Raw genomic sequence first — 20969 nt, forward strand, 5'->3', positions numbered from 1 at the left:
CATCTGTATGTGCCTCAGAGTCCGACCCCGGAAAACATGTATCGTGTGTTTAGGTACTAAAATCTGCGTTCCCACTTCCCAGTACTGCCCACAGTGCCCGGGTCCACGGATCCATATAATTTTTTGGGCAGCACTATCAAACTGTGGTACTATGAGTGAGTTGCCATGGTCCTTCTGTGCTGCCTGTCACACTCACCGTCTGTCTGCAGATGGATTGTTCAACACAGCTACGCCATCTGACATGTAGTCCTGGACCTTGACCATCTTCTCTAGGCGATTGGTGCTGGAGGACGTGGAACTGCCCGATTGCTGTTCTGTGGGCTGCTGCATGGGTGTCAGAAAATGTTCCCACTCCAAGGACACTGCCAATACCATTCCCTTTTGGGCACTAGCAGCAGCTTGTGTTCTTTGCTGCCCTCCTGGTCCTCCTGGGTTTGCTGAAGTCAGTCTGTCGGCGTACAACTGGCTAGAGAAGGAGGAGGATGTCAATCTCCTCTCTAAAGTCTCCATCCTCAAGGGCCTGCTGGAATTGTTCCATTTTTGACCTGTCTGACACTTTCTTCAATCAGTTTTTTAACATTGTGTTTGTATAAACTGGGTATAAACCCAGTAATTGGTGTTGTCCAGATTCCAGAATAATGAATAATAATGAATAGTTAATAATGCGCGGGCCGCGTTCAATGCAGTCTAGCATGAATTGAGCCATGTGTGCCAGAGAGTCCTGCCAGACTCCTCTATCTTCATGTTCTTGTAAGCGTTGTGATTGTTGTGATGCACCATATTCGTCACCAGCATCACTTTCTTCCTCTTCTGCTGTCCTTTCCCGCTAAATTGTGGAAGTCCAACGTGCACCGCTCTGTCCCTCGGCAGTGGGGGCATCCAATTCCTGCTCCAACTCCAGCTGTTCCTCGTCCTGTTCTTTGTCATAGCTGGGACCAGCGTTTCCTGAGGCAGGTTGCCTGATGTTGGTATCATCACGCTGATCGTTTTCATCTTCAGAATCCCCCACTTGCATCATGCCAGCGGTTTCCATCTTCAACATTGATTTCTTCAGTAAACACAGCAGTGGTATTGTAATGCTGACTGTAGAGTTGTCACTGCTCAGTCACGCAACGTGGATTGCTCAAAATTTTGGAGGACTTGGCAGAGATCCAACATGGTGGCCCAATCAGATCCACAGAAGCTTGGTAGCTACTAGCTGCTGGAATGCGCCTCGGCACTGCGCAAAAGCGTGCTAGCATGTGCAGCGTAGAATTCCAGCGCGTAGGCAGGGACATCACCCAGCGAGCGATGGTGCGCTAGATTGAAGCGCTCCTGCATCTCTTGGTGAGTCCTTCAGAAGCGGTACTGGACTTTTAACAATGTGTTTTTTTTTCCTTCAACAGAAGAAGATCTGCCACGTTGGAGTGAGGAGGACGCCGCCGACCCCGACACCAAGCTGAACCCCGGCGAACTCCAAGCAGAGGATCTTCAGGAACCCTCAAGGCTTTGAGCAAGCTGAGGAGGATCAGCAGTCCCGACGAGACCTCTCCTCATATGCGACTGAGTGCAGTGGAGCTCCCCAGAACAACCTCTCAGGGGTCACTGGTCACTGGTCCAGATGATCTCGGTACACCTCCTGAGATTCAAATTCCTGTACACATTGCTCTGGGATTTGGGTGTGATGAATGATGCATCTAACTGGCCACCGGAGGCAATTAAGGCCTTCAAAACATTGAAAGCGGCTTTCTGTTCCGCCCCCATTTTGCGTCATGTTGAGTTGTTGACGTCATGTTCATCCTCGGCCTCGCCTTGCATTTCAGTGCGAGGTGCATTTTCCACAGAAAAAGGTTGTGAATCCGGGCACAACATTTGTGGCTGTTCCATTGACCTTTCACAGGTAGAAGATTGTGGGGGTGGGAATAGCTCCTCCGAATAGCCCATTGTGTCCTGAAAACTACTCATTGCATTGCTTTGCACACACATTTTTTTTTTGTCCTCATGCAAGGCCTGAGTTGCACCTGAAAGCGTGGCCTTCTCCTCCTGCGCCTCCTCCTGTTCCATCACGTCTGCTGCTGCTGGGTTAGCGTTGACGCCCGCTCCCTGTTTATTGAACCTCTTATCTTTATTACATTTATGACTGCATGGCGGTAAAAAGCATGCTATCCGCACGCTTCTTGTCCTCATGCAAGGCCTGGGTTGTTGTGTCTCAAAAAGCATGGCCTTCTCCTCCTGCGCCTGCTCCTGTTCCATCACGTGTGCTGCTGCTGCTGGGTTACCGTTACCGGTCCCTTTTCCTGGAACCTCTTCTCTGTATTACATTTATGACTGCATGGCGACAAAAAGCATGTTACCTGTGCAAAGAAACATGACATTTTCCACATTTAAAAGACAGTTTTTCCTTTGAAACTTTACAATCAATTTTCTCAAAAACTATAAGCTCTTTTTCAAATATTTATAATATAATAATAAGCTTTAGAAAGCACGAAAGTTCGGGTCCCCATTGACTTCCATTATGTTCGGAGTTCGGCGCGAACACCCGAACATCGCGGCGATGTTCAGCGAACGTTCGCGAACCCGAACATCTAGGTGTTCGCCCAACACTAGGTCAGAGCGAGATCTGTTGCCCACCAAAAACCGCAGGCCGACGCCCAATCAATTTCAGCATGAAATGTTACGGGAATCAGCCTTGTGGCACTTCATCACCCCTGGCCACTGTCGCGCTTGCGTTATAGACCCCCCTCCCCCCCGCACTGAGCATCCTCATTGTACTTTGGCATTTGCACCCCCATGTGGGTGCCGCTGTTTTAGCACGTGGGTGCATGTGTGACATCACACATCCGTCCCATATGCTAGTACTAGCTACCCCTGGGGGGTACTAACCTCAGGAGGGGGAAGCCTCTGGGTCCCAATGAGGCTTCCCCCACCCCTGTAGCTGCAGGCAATCCAGCACTGGCTCCCCCAAAGTGTCCCGCAATCCTCCCCCGACAAGCTACATTTATTTACCTTCCCAGGCTCCAGCGGGGGCGCTGTTGTGGCTCTCAGCACGGAGATAGGCGGAAATAACCAATCTCTGTCGGGTCCGCTCTCCTATGCAGGCACAGGAGACTTGCACCTGCGCAGTAGAGCGGCCCGACAGCGATTGGCTATTTCCGCCTATCTCCGAGCGGAGAGCCGATACTGCACCTGCACTGGAGCCGGGAAGGTAAATATTTACATACCCGCTGTTCGGAGGGCTGTAGCGAGACCGCCATGGGACACAGGACGGGGGAAGCCTCAATAGGATCCGGAGGCTCCCCCCTAGCGAGGCAAGTACCCCCCAGGGGAACCTTTTTTAGTTACAGGTTTTCTTTAACAGCCTGGCTGTCGTGCTGATCCTCTGCCTCTAATACTTTTAGCTATTGACCCTGAAACAAGCATGCAGCAGATCAGGTGTTTCTGACATTATTGTCAGGTCTGACAAGATTAGCTGCATGCTCGTCTCTGGTGTGATTCAGACACTGGCAAAAAACATTTTAGCATTGTTTTAAAGGAAAAATTTCTATCTCATTTCAGGTGCCATTTACAGCATTGACACGCTCCTAGTCCTCCTGTAAAATGTAGGCTTGATTGTGAGGGTGACATTGCGGAGAATAAGTGCTGTACAGACGCTGCTTGCTGCAGCCAAACAGGAAGTTCTGCACAGTACAGAGCGGGTGGCACATGCACAAACCGCATCACACGGAGGGGGTCAGACAATAGGCTCACTCATTGATCATTGTTGCCATAGCAGATCGTTTGAGCGCAGTAGCACACGTGTTATTCTGGGAATACACCAGGAGTTTTTTCGGCAGATAGATGGTTCAATAGATCATTTCCGACAGGTCAGATCTGATTTTCGTTTATTGATTTCTCTCAGAAGCGAATAGAAATCCATCAGAAAATCGACAGTAAAGCTGCTTAAAAATCTCATGTATTCCCAGCACCAGATTCTCAGCAGAGACGGCCAGGGCTGTGGAGTCGGAGTCGTGGAGTCGGGCAATTTTGGGTGCCTGGAGTCGGAGTCGGGAAAAAATGCACCGACTCCGACTCCTAATGAATTTGTAACTGTAATTAAAATAGAAAATATGATAAAATGTTCTATTTCTCAGATAATAGTCATTAAAAATAATGTATATATACAGTGTATATATACAGTAATAGCTGTGCTTAGTCCACAAAAATGAAATAAACCAGTCAAAATTAGTTACTTGTGCTGCTTCAATAAAGCAGTCCCCGTATTTTTAAGGTCAGATATACATATCTGATTGTGACTGTATATATATATATGATGTGTACACAGGAATCTCTTATATATACTAAATAACATCTATGCTGTAAGAATAAAGCCTGATGTGTAGCTGTGTCACTAATAGAGATGGTCAACGAGATGGAAATAATTCTGCATTGATGCGGATTTATGCAAATGTATGCACTCCCTTTGCTGATGAAATCAAATAATGTGATATGTTATTAAAATTTGGTTTGGTGACTACAAATTAAAGGGTAACTGAAACGGATGAAAAGTAAAGTTTTATACATACCTGGGGCTTCCTCCAGCCCCCTTCAGGCTAATCAGTCCCTCGCTGTCCTCCACCACCCGCATCTTCTGCTATGAGTCCTGGTAATTCAGCCAGTCAGCGCTGTCCGGCCGCATGCCGCTCCCACAGCCAGGAACATTCTGCACCTGCGCAATAGTGCTGCACAGGTGTAGTATGCTCCTGGCGGCGGAGTGTGTGCATGCGCACTACGCCTGACTGGCTCAAGTACCTGGACTCATAGCAGAAGATCCAGGTGGTGGAGGAGGACATACAGGGACTGATTATCCTGAAGGCGGCTGGAGGAAGCCCCAGGTATGTATAGTACTATACTCTACATATGCACTCCCCACAGAGCTGCAGGAATCCACTGAGAATGCTGTCCACATTGAACACAGAGGTGTTGTCTGTCACCCATAAACCTTGTTCAGATTGTGCATGAAGAATGTGTAATAGAGGAAGAATCTCCTCATTCCCCTGCAGAGTACCTGCACATCACTCTTACATGTACCCACACTTACATTGCCTAGGGCCTGATAGATGTTCTTTGTTCCGGTTTGTACCTTTTACAAGTACTCTTACCAAGGACTAGTTTTAGTCTAAAGGGAATAAATATAGTAGTCTACATATCCTTCTCACTTCAGTTGTCTTGTAAAATTCCTAAGCGTTGGCAGTTAAGAGACGAATTTCATGTTACATACTTTTAATCAACAAAATTGTAATATGCAAATTAGAGGAGTCGGAGTCGAGGAGTCGGTGGAATCCTAAACTGAGGAGTCGGTGGTTTTTTGGACCGACTCCACAGCCCTGGAGACGGCGCAGACTGAGCGGGTGTATGAGGGTCACACTTGATGGCCAACTTGAGATTTTAATGTCAGAGTATTCCACTAAAGAACTCCAACAAGCTTCCTTCTGGCTCCTGGAGTCCAGGAGGTGCTCACTCATGAGTTAGCTTGCAAATTATACTTGGCCCACCTGGCTGCCTGAGCCAGCCTCACCCCCAGCCGGTGACCGATTCACCAGCAAGGCATCATCTCAGGAAGTGGCCGCTGGCACACCTCATCTCAGGTGTTGAGTAAATAAATTAAAGTACAGCACAGGCTGATCTGATTACACGGGAAGGCAGCGAGCGGGTTTCAGCCAGTCCTGGATACCAGAGTGCTCATTGTGCGGGGATTGCAACATTCCTGCAGGTGTACATCAACATAAAGGGCAAGACTAACCTGCAACACCTGTACCCTGATCAGGAGGAGACCCAGACAGAGCGGGATCATCCCCCAGGCAACCTAAACAGGTGCCTTGGGCCCAGTGGGTGTCAGGGGGCCCTACTGGTATTTCTCTGACACGTCTCCCATTTTAGATTAACAAAAGCACTATAAGGAGAAGCCAAATCTACCATCTTGCCCAAGGCCCAATTCATCTAAATTCATCTGTGGGCCCCGACTGCCAATGGAGCAGGCCTGGAATCGCCCCACACTGCGCAGAGACAGCCAGCAATATTGCCAGGTTAAAACAGCGCTGGAGATTCTGGCGCAGCCGGCGCCACCATAGTCCGTAATAGGAATTACAGCTATAGCGGTGCTCAGTGAGTAACTTCGGCGCCAACAGAAGACGGAGCCGAAGTTACTTATAAAAACCCAGTAATAGCTGGAAGCAGAATTACCTCATTTCCCACCATCCACGTGGACCTGGAGGGGGAATAGTAATTAACGCCGCCAGGACTTGTGTAGGAGCAGGGTGAGCAGTATATTGGCTTTATCCTGCGCCCAAGTCTCCCGGCGGCGATTTCAGAGGTACGTCAGCAGGCAGCCCAAGGGAGCCAAACCCAGAACACGATCTGGATCCTGGCTCTGGGTCGGTGACTCAGGTGGTATTAGAACAACAGCACAGCCAAACAAGAAGATATTTTAAATGGAATGAAAGGACGGGCCTTAACCTCACCCTGCAAGCATCCTCTAAAGAAAGCCTGAAGTAAGAGGGATATGGAAGCGACCATACATTTCCTTTTAAACAATACCAGTTGCCTGGCTGTCCTGCTGATCCGTTGGCTGGAATAGCTTCTGAAACACCAAAACAAGCAGGCTTGTTCAACAGCAGGACTGCCAGGGAACTTGCATTAAAGAAAAAAAAAAAAAAAGGAACTAAATATGGGAGCCTTCATACCCCTCTCATTTCAGGTGTGCTTTAGATGTGGCAGATGGGAGGTGAGAGCAACACACACACAGATTGGGACAAGGCTGTGGCGCTGTGCCAGTGTCAGTTTACCCACAAGCAAAGCAGAGACACGCGATGGCAAAGGTACAAAACACAGACAATTGTCTCTTTATCCACACGTCCCGCTGCATTCCTTGTCGAGATTGGTGGAGCCTTATACACACATCCAATAATCATTGCCCATCCTCCATACCAGAAGGATGCTGGACAATAGCTGTATAGGACTTCAGCGCACTGCAGCACTGACAGCTATGTGGCTGATTAATCTGGCATCCCAGCCTGTTAAAGGGACACTTAAGCCAGGAAAAAAAAAAAAAAAAAAAAAAAAAAAGAGAGTTTTACTCACCTGGGGCTTCCACCAGCCCCCTGCAGCAGTCCTGTGCCCTCGCAGCCACTCACTACAGTCGGGAATGTGGAAAAAGCTACGCGTGGCCAGTCCTGACGGGCCTGCCTGCAAAAACGAAACTAGCTGGCAGCGAGGGACCAGAGGATTAGTGAGTGGCTGCGAGGGCACAGGACTGCTGCAGGGGGCTGGTAGAAGCCCCAGGTGAGTAAAACTCTTTTTCTGGCTTAAAGGGAATGTCCAAGCAAAATAAAAAATGAGTTTCACTTACCTGGGGCTTCTACCAGCCCCATGCAGCCATCTTGTGCCCTCGTAGTCTCTCACTGCTGCTCCAGTCCCCCGCTGGCAGCTTGCCGACCTCGGAGGTCGGCGGGACGCATTGCATACATTTTTACGCATTCCCGCTAGTGCAGGAACATTAACACATACATTTGTACGCATTACTGGTTCAATGCGTAAAAATGTACGCATTGAACCAGTAACACGTAAAAATGTATGTGTTAATGTTCCTGCACTAGCGGGAATGCGTAAAAACGTACGCAATGCGGCCCCCGACCTCTGAGGTCGGCAAGCTGCCAGCGGGGGACTGGAGCAGGGCACAGGATGGCTGCATGGGGCTGGTAGAAGCCCCAGGTAAGTGAAACTCATTTTTTTATTTTGCTTGAACCTTCCCTTTAAAGAGGAACTCCAGTGAAAATCATATAATACAAAAGAGTGCTTCATTTTTACAATAATTATTTATAAAGGATTTAGTCAGGGTTTCCTAGTTGTAAAATCTTCTCTCCCTTATTTACATTCTGACATTTATCACATGGTGACATTTTTGCTGCTGGCAGGTGATGTCACTGGAAGGAGATGCTGCTTGCTTTTTTGGGCAGTTGGAAAAAGCTGTAAACAGCTGTCATTTCCCACAATTCAACAAGGCTCCCACAGTGTGATGTTATAACCATAGTCCTGACATCACACTGTGAGAGGGTTTTCACCACAATATCAGCCATAGAGAGCCCCCCTGATGATCAGTTTGTGAAAATTAATAGATTTCTCATGTGAAATGAGGTATCAGCTACTGATTGGGAAGAAGTTCAATTCTTGGTTACGGTTTCTCTTTAATCGTGTAGCTGGATTTTTTCCGTAGTAATTCTCTCGTAATCCTTTCTCGAGCAGAGTTGCCCTCTCCTCATATGGCTGGCTCAATTTATTGGCAGAAATGTGGGGTGGGACCCCTTCCAACTCAGGCCTTCCAAAGCTGTACCCACTACCAACACACAAAATGGAAACTCGGAGATGGATGCCCTTATTTTGTATTTATATGGCGCCGTCATCTTCCGCAGCGATGTACATAGTATATATTGTCTTGTCAGTAATTGTCCCTCAGAGGAGCTCACAATCTAACCCCTACTACAGTCATGTCTGTATGTATCATATTGTGTGTATATTGTAGTCTAGGGTCAATTTAGAGGGAAGCCAATTAACTTATTTGAATGTTTTTGGGATGTAGGAGGAAACTGGAGTGCCCGGGGGAAACGCACAGACACGAGAAGAACATACAAACTCCTTGCAGAGGTTGACTTGGCTGGGATTCAAACTGGGGGACCGAGTGCAGCAAGGCGAGAGCGCTAACCACTACGCCACCGTGCTGCTTAGAAGACAACCAGCCTAAACCAACCTGCAAATAGTACAGCACGCACTGCACCCAATGGAAACCCAGTAAACACTACCAAAGCTCTGCCAATTCTTACACTACACCCAGTGGATTCCCCCACCAGCCCACAGAGCACCTTGTGCCTATTGGACCACACACAGCTTACAACTCCCTCCCCCCCATAGCCCATGTTGCCTCCAGTGTCCCCCTAAACACACATATACAGCAGCATTACAATGCATGGCACATCAATGACCTGCAGGCCACCAGCAGACAAAAGCAATTCTATCACATTAAAGCGCATATAAATAGATGAGGGGGGGGGGGGGGGTCTCAGTGAGTCTAGAGCAGTAGAGCAGCCTGCAGGGCACAAGGTGTCTGTTACACAGAGCCCAGTATGCACCTGGAGCCGCAGAGGACAATCCCTCCATTGTTGCACCATACAGGAGAGGAGCCAGGGGAGGCACAGAGAGAAACTTGCAGGAGTTTCAGTTACTGACATTAGCAGCACAAGAGAACTGTACAAACTGCCCACAAAGGGGGAAATCACAGAGCCCAGCAATAATCAGCTCTCGTGGCCCATTCACAGCCCTGTGCTACACCTGACCGGGGGAGGGGCAGACAATGATTGCCTGCAGCTGGCCCAGCCTGCTCTATTAACACTTCAAAGGATTCTGCCTGCAAAGTGAGTTAACAGCTTCACTCCAGGATGCAAACCAAGCGTGAAGGTCAGCGGTAGTCCAATGATGGCAGGTCTGCTCCCTAGGACCCCTCTACTACTGACACCCTGTGCTGCTCCTCACTCAATACCCAACATCTCCAACCCACACCTGGTGCTGCTCATCAGTGACCTCTACTGCTCCCCCCCCCCCCATATCTCCAACCCACACCCCATACTGATCATCAGTGACCCCTCCATTGCCTCCATATCCAGCCCACACCCCATACTGATCATCAGTGACCTCTACTGCAACACAAGGACAAGCAGACATTGCACTACAGCGGGCATGGGCAAACTTGGCCCTCCAGCTGTTAAGGAACTACAAATCCCACAATGCACTTGCATTTTGAGTCATGACTGTGGCTGTCAGACTCCTGCAATGCATTGTGGGACTTGTAGTTCCTCAGCACTACAGCCTAATATGCCTCACTCTGAGCAGGATAAAGGATTGGGCAGCCATGGGAACTGAAAAGCCCAATCTACACGATACGATTACGATTCTATTTACAATCCGATTAAATCCGGCATGCCCGATCAGGATTCGATAAGCCATTTGCAAAACAATGGCGAATTGAATTGAATCCTGATCGGACATGCCGGATTTATTTGGATCGTAAATAGAATCGTAAACGAATCACACAAAGAATTGTATGGTGTAGATGGGGCTGAAGAGACAGCCAGCAGCCAATCTGATTTTATTCATTGCCCTCACCTCCTATTGTCCCAAATCAAACTGTCCTACCCCTGGAGATGCATTTCCAACAACACCAGACTCCCTGCTGCACAAGTACAAAGCAGACAGCCAGGCAGATAACGGCATTCTCTATCCTCTGATAAGATAAAACTTCAACACACTCAAGACTGGACTACATGGAATGCAGCTGGAAATACCCCCTCATGTCCGCAACCCTCATAGAAGCCTTATGTACACCAAAACACCCCCAGAAACTGGAGCAGGAGCAACAATGCACCACCCAGGAAAGAGAGAGATACCATCCAGGCAGCGGTATAGAATATCACACACAGGGGGAAATAAGACACAACAGAAACTAGGTGACAAAACAAGTGCTGGGAAGAGGTGCAACCTACAGGCCAGGTAACCTGAGCAGGGGGGTGGGGGAGGGGTGCAAACACACCGCAGCCCTGATCCCTGGAAGACAGGCCCACAATGCAACATTTCAAACATTTAAAAGTTCACAACTCCTGTTGTCATGCTCCACAGGAGCAGCAGCTCAAAGGCACCATGCATCTCCAATAGTAAAGGTGGCCATACACTCGTTAGAGTAGCAGCAGATCATCAGATGGATTTCTGATCTGTCTGATGTGTTTAGGAACCTTTTTTTTTTTTAAACTAGGAACAGATTTCCAAAACATTTCAGTACGAAATCTATTGAAAATCGATCTGATGGCATATATGTTTGCCATCAGATTTCCATTAGGTCCAATGCAAAATAAGCAATCTCAACAAATCGACCCAGATTTTCCAGCATGTCAGATCGATTGCAATCAGCTGCAAATCGGTCAATTTGCGATCGATCGGCCGCTAATCGGCTGAGTGTATGGGCCCCTTAACAGGAACTCTGCACTACAATGCATGCAGCACCAGACAGCATAGCCCACCCCCAATCCAGCAGTCTAGCAAGAAATGCAAACCCCTCCATACTGCAACAGCACCAGTAATGCTCCAACCTCCCCCCCAATACTGCAGCACAGCACCCATGCCATAGTACAAGCAGTAATATGCCAACCATAGACATATGCAAAGAGGTCAGTGCTATATAAACACTGAGGCCCAGGGCACACCAAAAAGCAGTAGCGTAATCGCAAACTCAGCGCTTTTTGAAGGGATTTTTCAGAGCGATTCTAGGCATGTGCCCAGCGATGCCTAGCAATTTGAACGTTTTCTGTAGCGAATTTTTATTACAGTAGAGATGCAACTGAACAGCTTCTGTAACAAAAACGCTTGGAAAACCGCTCTGATCTCGCGCTTTTACACTTTCCTGTACTTAACATTGAGGCTGAATCACCTCAGAAATCAACAAATGCTGCAGGATCCACGTTTGCATTTAGGAAAAAAAAAGCAGCTCATCGCTTCGCTCTGGTGTGATCCATCCCATTGAAATACATTTTCTATTGCTGAACACCAGACAGCTTCCGAGCCTTCCATTCAATTACAGGTTGGAAGAAGCCTTTAAATATATATAAAAAACCCAAAATTCTAAAAAAAAAAAAAAAATTAACTTCTCATTACCCAGAAGAGTCACACACAGGTCAGCAGAGGGGAGACGTATGTTTAAGAAACTTCACTCCAGAGAAACTTCACAGAGCCTCTACATACTGTACTCCACTGCTGCCCAGATACAGATTACATCTGGTGTGCGTACAATGTACCATCTACTGACACTCCAATCTGTATGCAGCGTACAATCTATAGGCAATCAGCAGTCTATCCACACACAAACGCATCAGATAAAGGTCATTTAGAAACATTCAATGAACAGCAAATAGGTATACTGTATAGTTGTAACAAAATGATGGGAAACGACAATAAGCAACAGACATCGGGTATTCTGGTTGATCCAACTGGCGGATCGACCCCACGACAACTATTGGGCAGTTTTCTTGCAGTTGGCCAGGTGGGCACACTCATTCAAAAGACATGGTTTCAGCGCATGCTCCAATATGGCACTTGCACACACAGTATTCTAAGTACATAATCTGTCTATGTACCACTGTTTCTCAACATTATTACAGCGTTAGCCCTTTAAGATTGTTACACACAGTTGTTCTAAGTACCTAATATTTCTGAATAAAAGGATTCCCAAATATTCCTTTAAGCTTTTCATGAACTAAAAATGCTTATTCAGTCCTAAGTTCCTAAGAAACTCACTATAAAAAGGGATTAGACTGACAAATGCAAGTTCTTCGTAAAAACCAACCCAAGTACCCCCCGGCGGGTAAACCTAGCATATTAAGCCCCTAAAAGCTGGTACACACCAGGCAATTTTCCCGTCACTTCGATATGAAATTTTTCAACCACTCAATTTCCAGCATGTCAGATCTGCTTCTGATTGAGAGAGGGAACGATTTTGAGATCAGCAAATGCACAAAATTGCTCATTTTCACGATGGGAAGCAGATCAGACAGGCTGAAAATTATCAAACCATAAAATACCTATCGACGTGATGGGAAAATAGCATGGTGTGTGCCAGGCATAATGTATACACCATACAATCTAAGCACAACCTGCAGCCAACACCACTATACGCAACACAAAATTCAATAATCTGTTGAAAATATCTGTATATGCCATACAATCGACAGACAATCTGAGGCAGACATAACAATCCTCTATACACTGTCCAACCACAGCAGTGCACAAGTCATAAGGAAAATCTCAGCAAGCACATTTAAGCACAACTGGAATAGATCTGCACACTGGACAATATACACACATACACAAGAAAAAACACTAATAATTAAAGTCCCTCCCCCAACTTCTGTGTGCAGAGTAATGCTGGGTACACACTGAGATTCACTGGCAGATTCACTATCAGATCAACTATTTCCAACATGTCCAATCTGATTTCTGACCGTTTTCCGTTCATCGCTACCATTCTGTGCATTGGCGTGCAGTGACCTCATCGTTAGGGCTTCAGGTAAATCAGACTTTCCACACACAGTGAGCCATGTGCCATTTTCCTGTGTCAGCACATACATGTTCCCGTTGACTCATGTTTCAATGGTAACCTTAAAGCACACAACAGAAGGAGCGATTTTGATGTGGTTTTCTCTGTAGTGAATGGGCTATGAAAACGCATACATATGGAGTGACCAAAGTCCAACGCAGCATATGGATTCCAGGAGGTATGCAGACAAGGCTCCAGCACTGAAGGGGTTAATGGGGTTGCAGCACAAAGTGAAGCGGCTTCATCACTGAGGCAGCAAGGCCCGCCATTAACCCCTCCAGCTGCCAGAGGAAATGTGAAGCCAGCCCTGATAATGGGGGATTACCTGTGCCAAGCTTCCTCTCCTTCCTCAGCACCTTGCGCTCCGTGGTGAAGATAAAGTGATCGGAGGAGAATCCAGGGTGACATCTAGGGGGGTCTGCACACTGTGCCGGCCATATCTGCAACACAACAGAGGAGAGAGACATGAGACCCCGATACAGCAACCCACACTGCCAACACCTAAAGATTACACTAAACTGACAGTATACAGAGCAAGATACAGAGGGGGGCCCCAATACAGCCACCCACAGACTACACAACAGACAGTATATAGAGCAGGGTACAGAGGGGGACCCCAATACAGCCGCCCACAGATTACACAACAGACAGTATATAGAGCAGGGTACAGAGGGGGACCACAATACAGCACCCCCACAGATTACACTAGACAGTATATAGAGCAGGGTACAGAGGAGGGCCCCAATACAGCCCCCGACAGATTACCCTACAGACAGTATATAGAGCATGGTACAGAGGGGGACCCCAATACAGCCCCCCACAGATTACACTAGACAGTATATAGAGCAGGGTACAGAGGGGGGCCCCAATACAGCCCCCCACAGATTATACTACAGACAGTATATAGAGCATGGTACAGAGGGGGACCCCAATACAGCCCCCCACAGATTATACTACAGACAGTATATAGAGCATGGTACAGAGGGGGGGGCCCCAATACAGATTAGACTACACTGACATTATAGAGAACGGTGCAGATGGGTAACCTCAATACAGCTTCCACTAAACTTGCTGTATATTATAGAGCAGGGTACAGGGGGGACCTCAATACAGCCTCCCCACAGAATATACTAAAATAACATATTACAGTGCAGGGTACAGAGTGAGATCCCCGCTACGGTACCCATAGATTAAACAGTATATTATGGAGCAGGGTACAAAGGAGGGACCCCAATACAGCCCCCCACAGATTAAACTAAACTGCCTGTACATTATAGAGCAGGGTACAGAGGGGGACCCCAGTACAGCCCCCCAAAGATTACATGAAAATGACAGTATATTATAGAGCAGGGTACAGAGGAGTGCCCCAATACAGCCCCCCAAAGATTACATGAAAATGACAGTAAATTATAGAGCAGGGTACAGAGGGGGACCCCAATACAGCCCCCCAGAGATTACATGAAAATGACAGTATACTATAGAGCAAGGTACAGAGGGGGACCCCAATACAGCCCCCCAGAGATTACATGAAAATGACAGTATACTAGGTACAGAGGAGGAGGGACCCCAATACAGCCCCCCCCCCCCCCCCCCCCCCCCCCCCAGATTACATGAAAATGACATGCTATAGAGCAGGGCATAAAGAAGAGACCTCAAAGTAGCGCCCCAGATTATAATAAACTTGCAGTAAATTATAAAGCAGAGTACAGGGGGGACCACAGCACAGCCCCCCACAATACTATGCTGGGGAATGCAGCATGGAGGGTCAGCACTGGCAGGCTCCCCATACAAGTACAGAGGAGGGGACCCCCAGTACAGCCATAATACTAGGCTGGGGGGATGCAGCATGGATGATCAGCACTGGCAGGCTCCACATACAAGTACGGTGGGGACCCCTAGTACAGCCATAATACTAGGCTGGGGTGCAGCATGGAGGGTCAGCACTGGCAGGCTCCACATACAAGTACAGAGGAGGGGACCCCCAGTACAGCCATATTACTAGGCTGGGGGAGTGCAGCATGGAGGGTCAGCACTAGCAGGCTCCCCATACAAGTACAGAGGAGGGGACCCCCAGTACAGCCATAATACTAGACTGGGGAGTGCAGCATGGAGGGTCAGCACTAGCAGGCTCCCCATACATCCATGCAGCAGCACAGGGCATTGCACTGCGCACAGCCCGCCGCTGGGGACCCGGGCAGAGCACGCTGCAGTCCCCTCTCTCTCCAGGGGGATCCCGGGACCGGGCAGGGGGGTCTCACCTCCATCAGGCACAGCAGTCCTAGCAGCAGCAGCAGCGGCGGCATCGCTCCGGGTCCAGCCAGCCGGGTGAGCCACCAAGGCGCCGCCATCCTCATACGCAACTTTCTCTCTGATCGCGGCTCAGGTGAGGCTGCGGTGACGTAGGCAGGTACGACTTCTGATTGGCTGCGGCGCGCCTCACTCACCACGCCCCCGCCCTGAGGTCACGTGACGCAGCAGAGTGCCGCGCTGTGGCTGGAGGGGGCGCAGTGTGTCCAAAGTAGCCTGAGCCCGGTATACCCATACCTCCCAACTTTTTGAGATGAGAAAGAGGGACACTTAAGCCACGCCCCTGTCACACCCCTAGTCACACATACCATAAAGATTTCATTAAAAAATATGTTGTTTTATAGTTCAAACTACCCTGGTCCTTTCCATCCCGGTTCATTTTCCTTCATATTAACATTTTAAAATTAGTAATTATCAATTTAAAGGATGGGAATAAAGTTTAGAGTTAATCAAAAACATTTTGTAGTAGAGAAATATATATATATATATATATATATATATATATATATATATATATATATATATATATATATATATATATATATTTACATAGAAAGAGGGACAAAGTCCTGAAAAAGGGACAAAAGCCTTTGTCCCTCTTTTTATGTAAATATAAATATTTTTCTACAAAAAAAAAAATGTGTTTGATTGACTCTAAACTTCATTCCCATCCTTTCAATTGATATATGACTCATTTTAAAATGTTAATATGAAGGAAAATAAACCAGGATAGGAAGGACCAGTGTGGTTTGAATTATAAAACAACATATTTTTCTTATTAAATCTTTATGGTATGCGTGACTAGGGTTGTGAAGGGGCATGGTCAGGGGTGTGGCTTAAGTGTCCCTCTTTCTCATCTCAAAAAGTTGGGAGGTATGCAGTATGTCCAGCCGATCCGGAGACCTAGCCTGAGCCCGGTATACCCCACCTCATGGGCCGCCCCCACCATAAATGCCTTCACCACATAAGTAATGTCCTGAACTACAGTGCTGCCCATAATTATTCATACCCCTGGAAAATGTTGACATTGAAGTTCCTTTTATTTAACCAGCAAGTCATTTTTTTTTTATGGGAAATGATATAGGTGTCTCCCAAAAGATAATAAGCTGTACAAGAGGCATTACTGTGGGAAAAACATTTCTCAGCTTTCATTTACATTTGAGCAAAAAGTGTCCAGTCCAAAATTATTCATACCCTTCTCAATAATCAATAGAAACGCCTTTATTGGCCATTACAGCAATCAAACACTTCCTATAAATTGCAGACCAGCTTTATGCATGTCTCCACTGGTATTTTTGCCCATTCATCTTTAGCAATGAGCTCCAAATCTTTCAGGTTGGAGGGTCTTCTTGCCATCACCCTGATCTTTAGCTCCCTCCGCAGATTCTCAGTTGGATTCAAGTCAGGACTCTGGTTGGGCCACTCCAAAACGTTAACGTTGTCTGCTAACCATTTCTTCACCACTTTTGCTGTGTGTTTTTGGTCATTGTCTTGCTGAAATGTCCTCTGGTGCCGAAGTCCGAGTTTCTCTGCAGACTGCCTGATGTCGCTGAGAATCCTCATGTATTGCTCTTTTTTCATGGTGCTGTTTACTGTGATTAGGTTGCCTGGTCCATTGGCTGAAAAACACCCCCAAAGCATAAGGTTCCCACCACCATGTTTGACTGTGGGGATGGTGTTCTTTGGGTTAAAGGCTTCTACTTTTTTACGCCAAATGAAGGAAACATCATTGTGACCAAACAATTCAAATTTTGTTTCATCTGACCATAACACAGAAGACCAGAAGTCTTCTTCTTTGTCCAGGTGAGTATTTGCAAGGGTCAAGTAAGCTTGTGCCTTATCTGGAGAAGTGGCGTCTTTGGTCTGCCTACGTGGATCCTAGCAGTGTGCAGTGTCCATTGGATTGTCTGCCTTTTGTGGAGGGTATGAATAATTTTGGACAGGACACTTTTTGCTCAAGTGTAAATAAAAGCTGAGAAATGTTTTTCTTCCACAATATTGCCTCTTGTACATCGTCTTATTATCTTTTAGGAGACACCTATGTCATTTCCCAGCAGAAAATTACTTGCTGGGTAAAGAAAAGTAACTTTGACCACTTTACCCCTGCCCGTACGAATTTCTCCGTCCCTTTTTCCATCCTTTAACCCCCAGGGACGGAGAAATCCGTACTTTCCGCGCTCCCGCCGCTGCCCGCGCTCCCGCTCGTAAACACGCCGCCCGCCGCTAGTAAACACGCCGCCCGCTCGCCCGGAGATCAATGAACGGGAAAATCCATTCCCGTTCGTTGATCTAAGCCCCACAATGATCCGCTGCTCTCCGATGGGCAGCGCGATCATTGTGAGAAAAAACAAACACTCACAGCCTCCTACTACTTCCTGCGAGCGTCCGCAATACACAAAAAGTTACTGTTGCCATCTTGTGGCCAAATAGTAAAACAACACCCTAAGCATTTTTTACATAGAAATAAATTAGTGTTACACAAAAAATTAACTCATTACCTCCCACACTCCCCATTTTTTTTTTTTTTTGTAATTAAAAAAAAATTTAAAAATTTACAATTAAAAAAAATACATAAATAGTTACCTTAGGGACTGAACTTTTTAAATATTTATGTCAAGAGGGTATAACACTGTTATTTTATAAACTATGGGCTTGTAATTAGGGATGGACGCAAAACTGAAAAAAATGCACCTTTATTTCCAAATAAAATATTGGCGCCAAACATTGTGATAGGGACATAATTAAAACGGTTTTATAACCGGGACAAAAGGGCAAATACATTTCATGGGTTTTAATTACAGTAGCATGCATTATTTAAAAACTATAATGGCCGAAAACTGAAAAATAATAAAAAATTTTCCCGCATTTTTCCTATTTTCCCATTAAAACACATTTAGAATAAAATAATTCTTGGCATAATGTCCCACCTAAAGAAAGCCTAATTGGTGGCGGAAAAAACAAGATATAGTTAATTTCATTGCGATAAGTAATGATAAAGTTATAGACGAATGAATGGAAGGAGCGCTGAAAGGTGAAAATTGCTCTTGTGCTCAGGGGGTAAAACCCCTCAGTGGTGAAGTGGTTAAATTTAAAATTTGCCAGGGGTATGAATAATTATGGGCAATACTGTACATGTGCAGGCCCCATGCATGTGTAATACTAAGTGTACAGCCCTTACTACCACCAGGTGTCCCCATTACATGCTGCTTCCCTCCATCTGCCCCAATACACGTGCAGCCCTTTCCATGTTCCCCCACTGCATGTGCAGCCCCTATGCATATGCATTCACTACACAGGCAGCCCTCATTAACATCACTATGTTCTCCCATTACATGTGCAGGCCCCATGCATGTGTAATACTACGTGTACAGCCCTTACTACCACCAGGTGTCCCCATTACATGCTGCTTCCGTCCATATTCCCCCCCCCCCCCCCAATACACGTGCAGCCCTTTCCATGTTCCCCCACTGCATGTGCATTCACTACGCAGGCAGCCCTCATTAACATCACCATGTTCCCCCATTACATGTGCAGCCCTCATGCATGTGCATTCACTACGCAGGCAGCCCTCATTAACATCACTATGTTCCCCCATTACATGTGCAGCCCCCATGCATGGGCATTCATTACACAGGCAGCCCTCATTAACATCACCATGCTCCCCCATTACATGTGCAGCCCTCATGCATGTGCATTCACTACGTGTGCAGCCCTCACAAACAACACCATGTCCCCCATTACATGTGCAGCCCTCTCCTTTTCTTTCCACTTGAAGTGCCAGGCCCCCATGCATGCACATTCATGTGCATCTACCACTATTGCGCCACTAAGCATGCGCAATGCCCCATGTACCCCACTACACATGCAGCCCCACCAATGTGCCCCCGCTGTGCATGCACCCCCACTGTTGTGCCACCATTGCATGCATAATGTCCCACAACATGTGCCCAGCTACAAGTGCATCTCTGTTAACATGTAATATACCCCTCCACCCCTTGCAGCACTTTTGTATGCACAATCTTTTAGACCTTGTTCTCATTGCGTTCCGTTCGCGTTGCTATTATCGTTGGGCGGTTGATGACGAATTTTTTTTTTATTCCCGGCACTTGGGTGGCCGATTCGTTTTTGTGCTAAGCGGTTTTCTAAGCGTTTTTCCCGAGCATTTTTTAATTCACTCCCTGACGCAAGTCAGAAAGTGAACTTTTTGACCAGGGAAAGAATAAATACAATGTATCTATTCTTAAAAACGCGATCACTGCACAAAGCGGTTTTGTGAGTGTTTTGCGTTTTTCTTATACCTTCTATTGAGGCGGAATCGCCCCGAAAATGGTCCACGCACCACTTTACTAGCCGCACAGCGTACGACCGGCGCTGATATGAACCTTCTCATAGACATTCCTTGTGCAGCCTTCCAGCATGTACGCCCAATACATCTGCAGCCCTATTCATTAGTAAAATTTGCGATGTGATGTTCCGGTGCCATCAAAAAACCTGTTTTTTCTTAAAAAAAGAAGTAGTTTACTCCATGTTGTTGCTGCCCCCACATGAGCAATGTGATTGCTGCTAAATTCTGAATGTGCTGCTAGTTGCATTACAAGTGCCATGTGCTTGTGTCTCTGCACTGAACGGAGCTCTCCAAAAATCATCAGCCTCACAGGTAAAACAATTGTGCTTCTCCATGAGAACAAGGGCTGTGGAGTCGGTTTAAAAATTATCCAACTCCGACTTCTTAGTTTATGAAACCTCTGACTCCAGGCACCCAAAATTACTCCGACTTCTTAACTCCACCTCCTTAGTTTAATACTTACCAGAGTTGTGGATTTGGTACAAAAATCATCCGACTCCTCAGTTTATGAAACCATAAACTCTGCAGCCCTGGCAAGAACACAGACTTCCACTTGAGGCCGCTTTCACACCGTGGATTGGCGCCAGCAGTGCCTGGGGGCCGCACTGCACTGCCAAAAACAGGCCTTTGGGGGAAGGTAGTTAGGGTTACATGTCAGGTAGAGTTTCTGTGCGGGGATGGGGGGTGTGGTTAGGCGTCAGATAGGGTGTTTGTGCTGATTCAAGAAGAAAGAGTTATTGAACAAGCTTAAACTGCTGGTCTGTGAGGGGTCGGCCAATTTATCCGGTGAGAGGCTTGATTGCTTGGCTGGTGGAGGCACTTAGGGTGATCTGCGAGTTGAGTGGGAGCACTGGTGATACTGGGAATTGTGTATTGAAACGGTATCACACTATTGCTGTATCTCTCCTTATATGTTATGCACATGCACATCTGAGGAGTCCTGTACCAGTGGAGGAGTTCGTTCCAATGGAATGCTGACATGATCTAAAAAACGTGAATGCTAATCTTTGCTGGTTGGCCTACTGTTCTGGTGAGAGCATACTATTATTGAGATGAACTGTATATGAAGATGATATAGGTTGGACCATCTGCTGAAAATTCTCGGATTACATCCATTAAGGGTGTTGTGGACATTTTTAGTGTGGAACGTTTTTGCCTATTATATTCTTTGGT

The 20969-nt window shown here is 46.8% G+C and overlaps 1 protein-coding gene across 1 annotated transcript in view; it reads right to left on the reverse strand.

Moving 5' to 3' along the window:
- LOC137538374 (EP-cadherin-like) overlaps positions 1 to 15565 on the reverse strand; it is a 98744-nt gene extending 83179 nt beyond the window's left edge. The window contains exons 1-2 of the mRNA XM_068260497.1: positions 15403 to 15565; positions 13470 to 13584 (exon numbers count right to left, since the gene is read on the reverse strand). Coding sequence (XP_068116598.1) covers positions 13470 to 13584; positions 15403 to 15498 — 211 coding nt within the window. The 5' untranslated portion in view covers positions 15499 to 15565. The remainder of the gene's footprint in view (positions 1 to 13469; positions 13585 to 15402) is intronic.
- Positions 15566 to 20969: the final 5404 nt, after the last annotated feature.

The sequence above is a fragment of the Hyperolius riggenbachi genome, chromosome 11 (assembly GCF_040937935.1).
Source record: "Hyperolius riggenbachi isolate aHypRig1 chromosome 11, aHypRig1.pri, whole genome shotgun sequence".
Lineage (NCBI taxonomy): Eukaryota > Metazoa > Chordata > Amphibia > Anura > Hyperoliidae > Hyperolius > Hyperolius riggenbachi.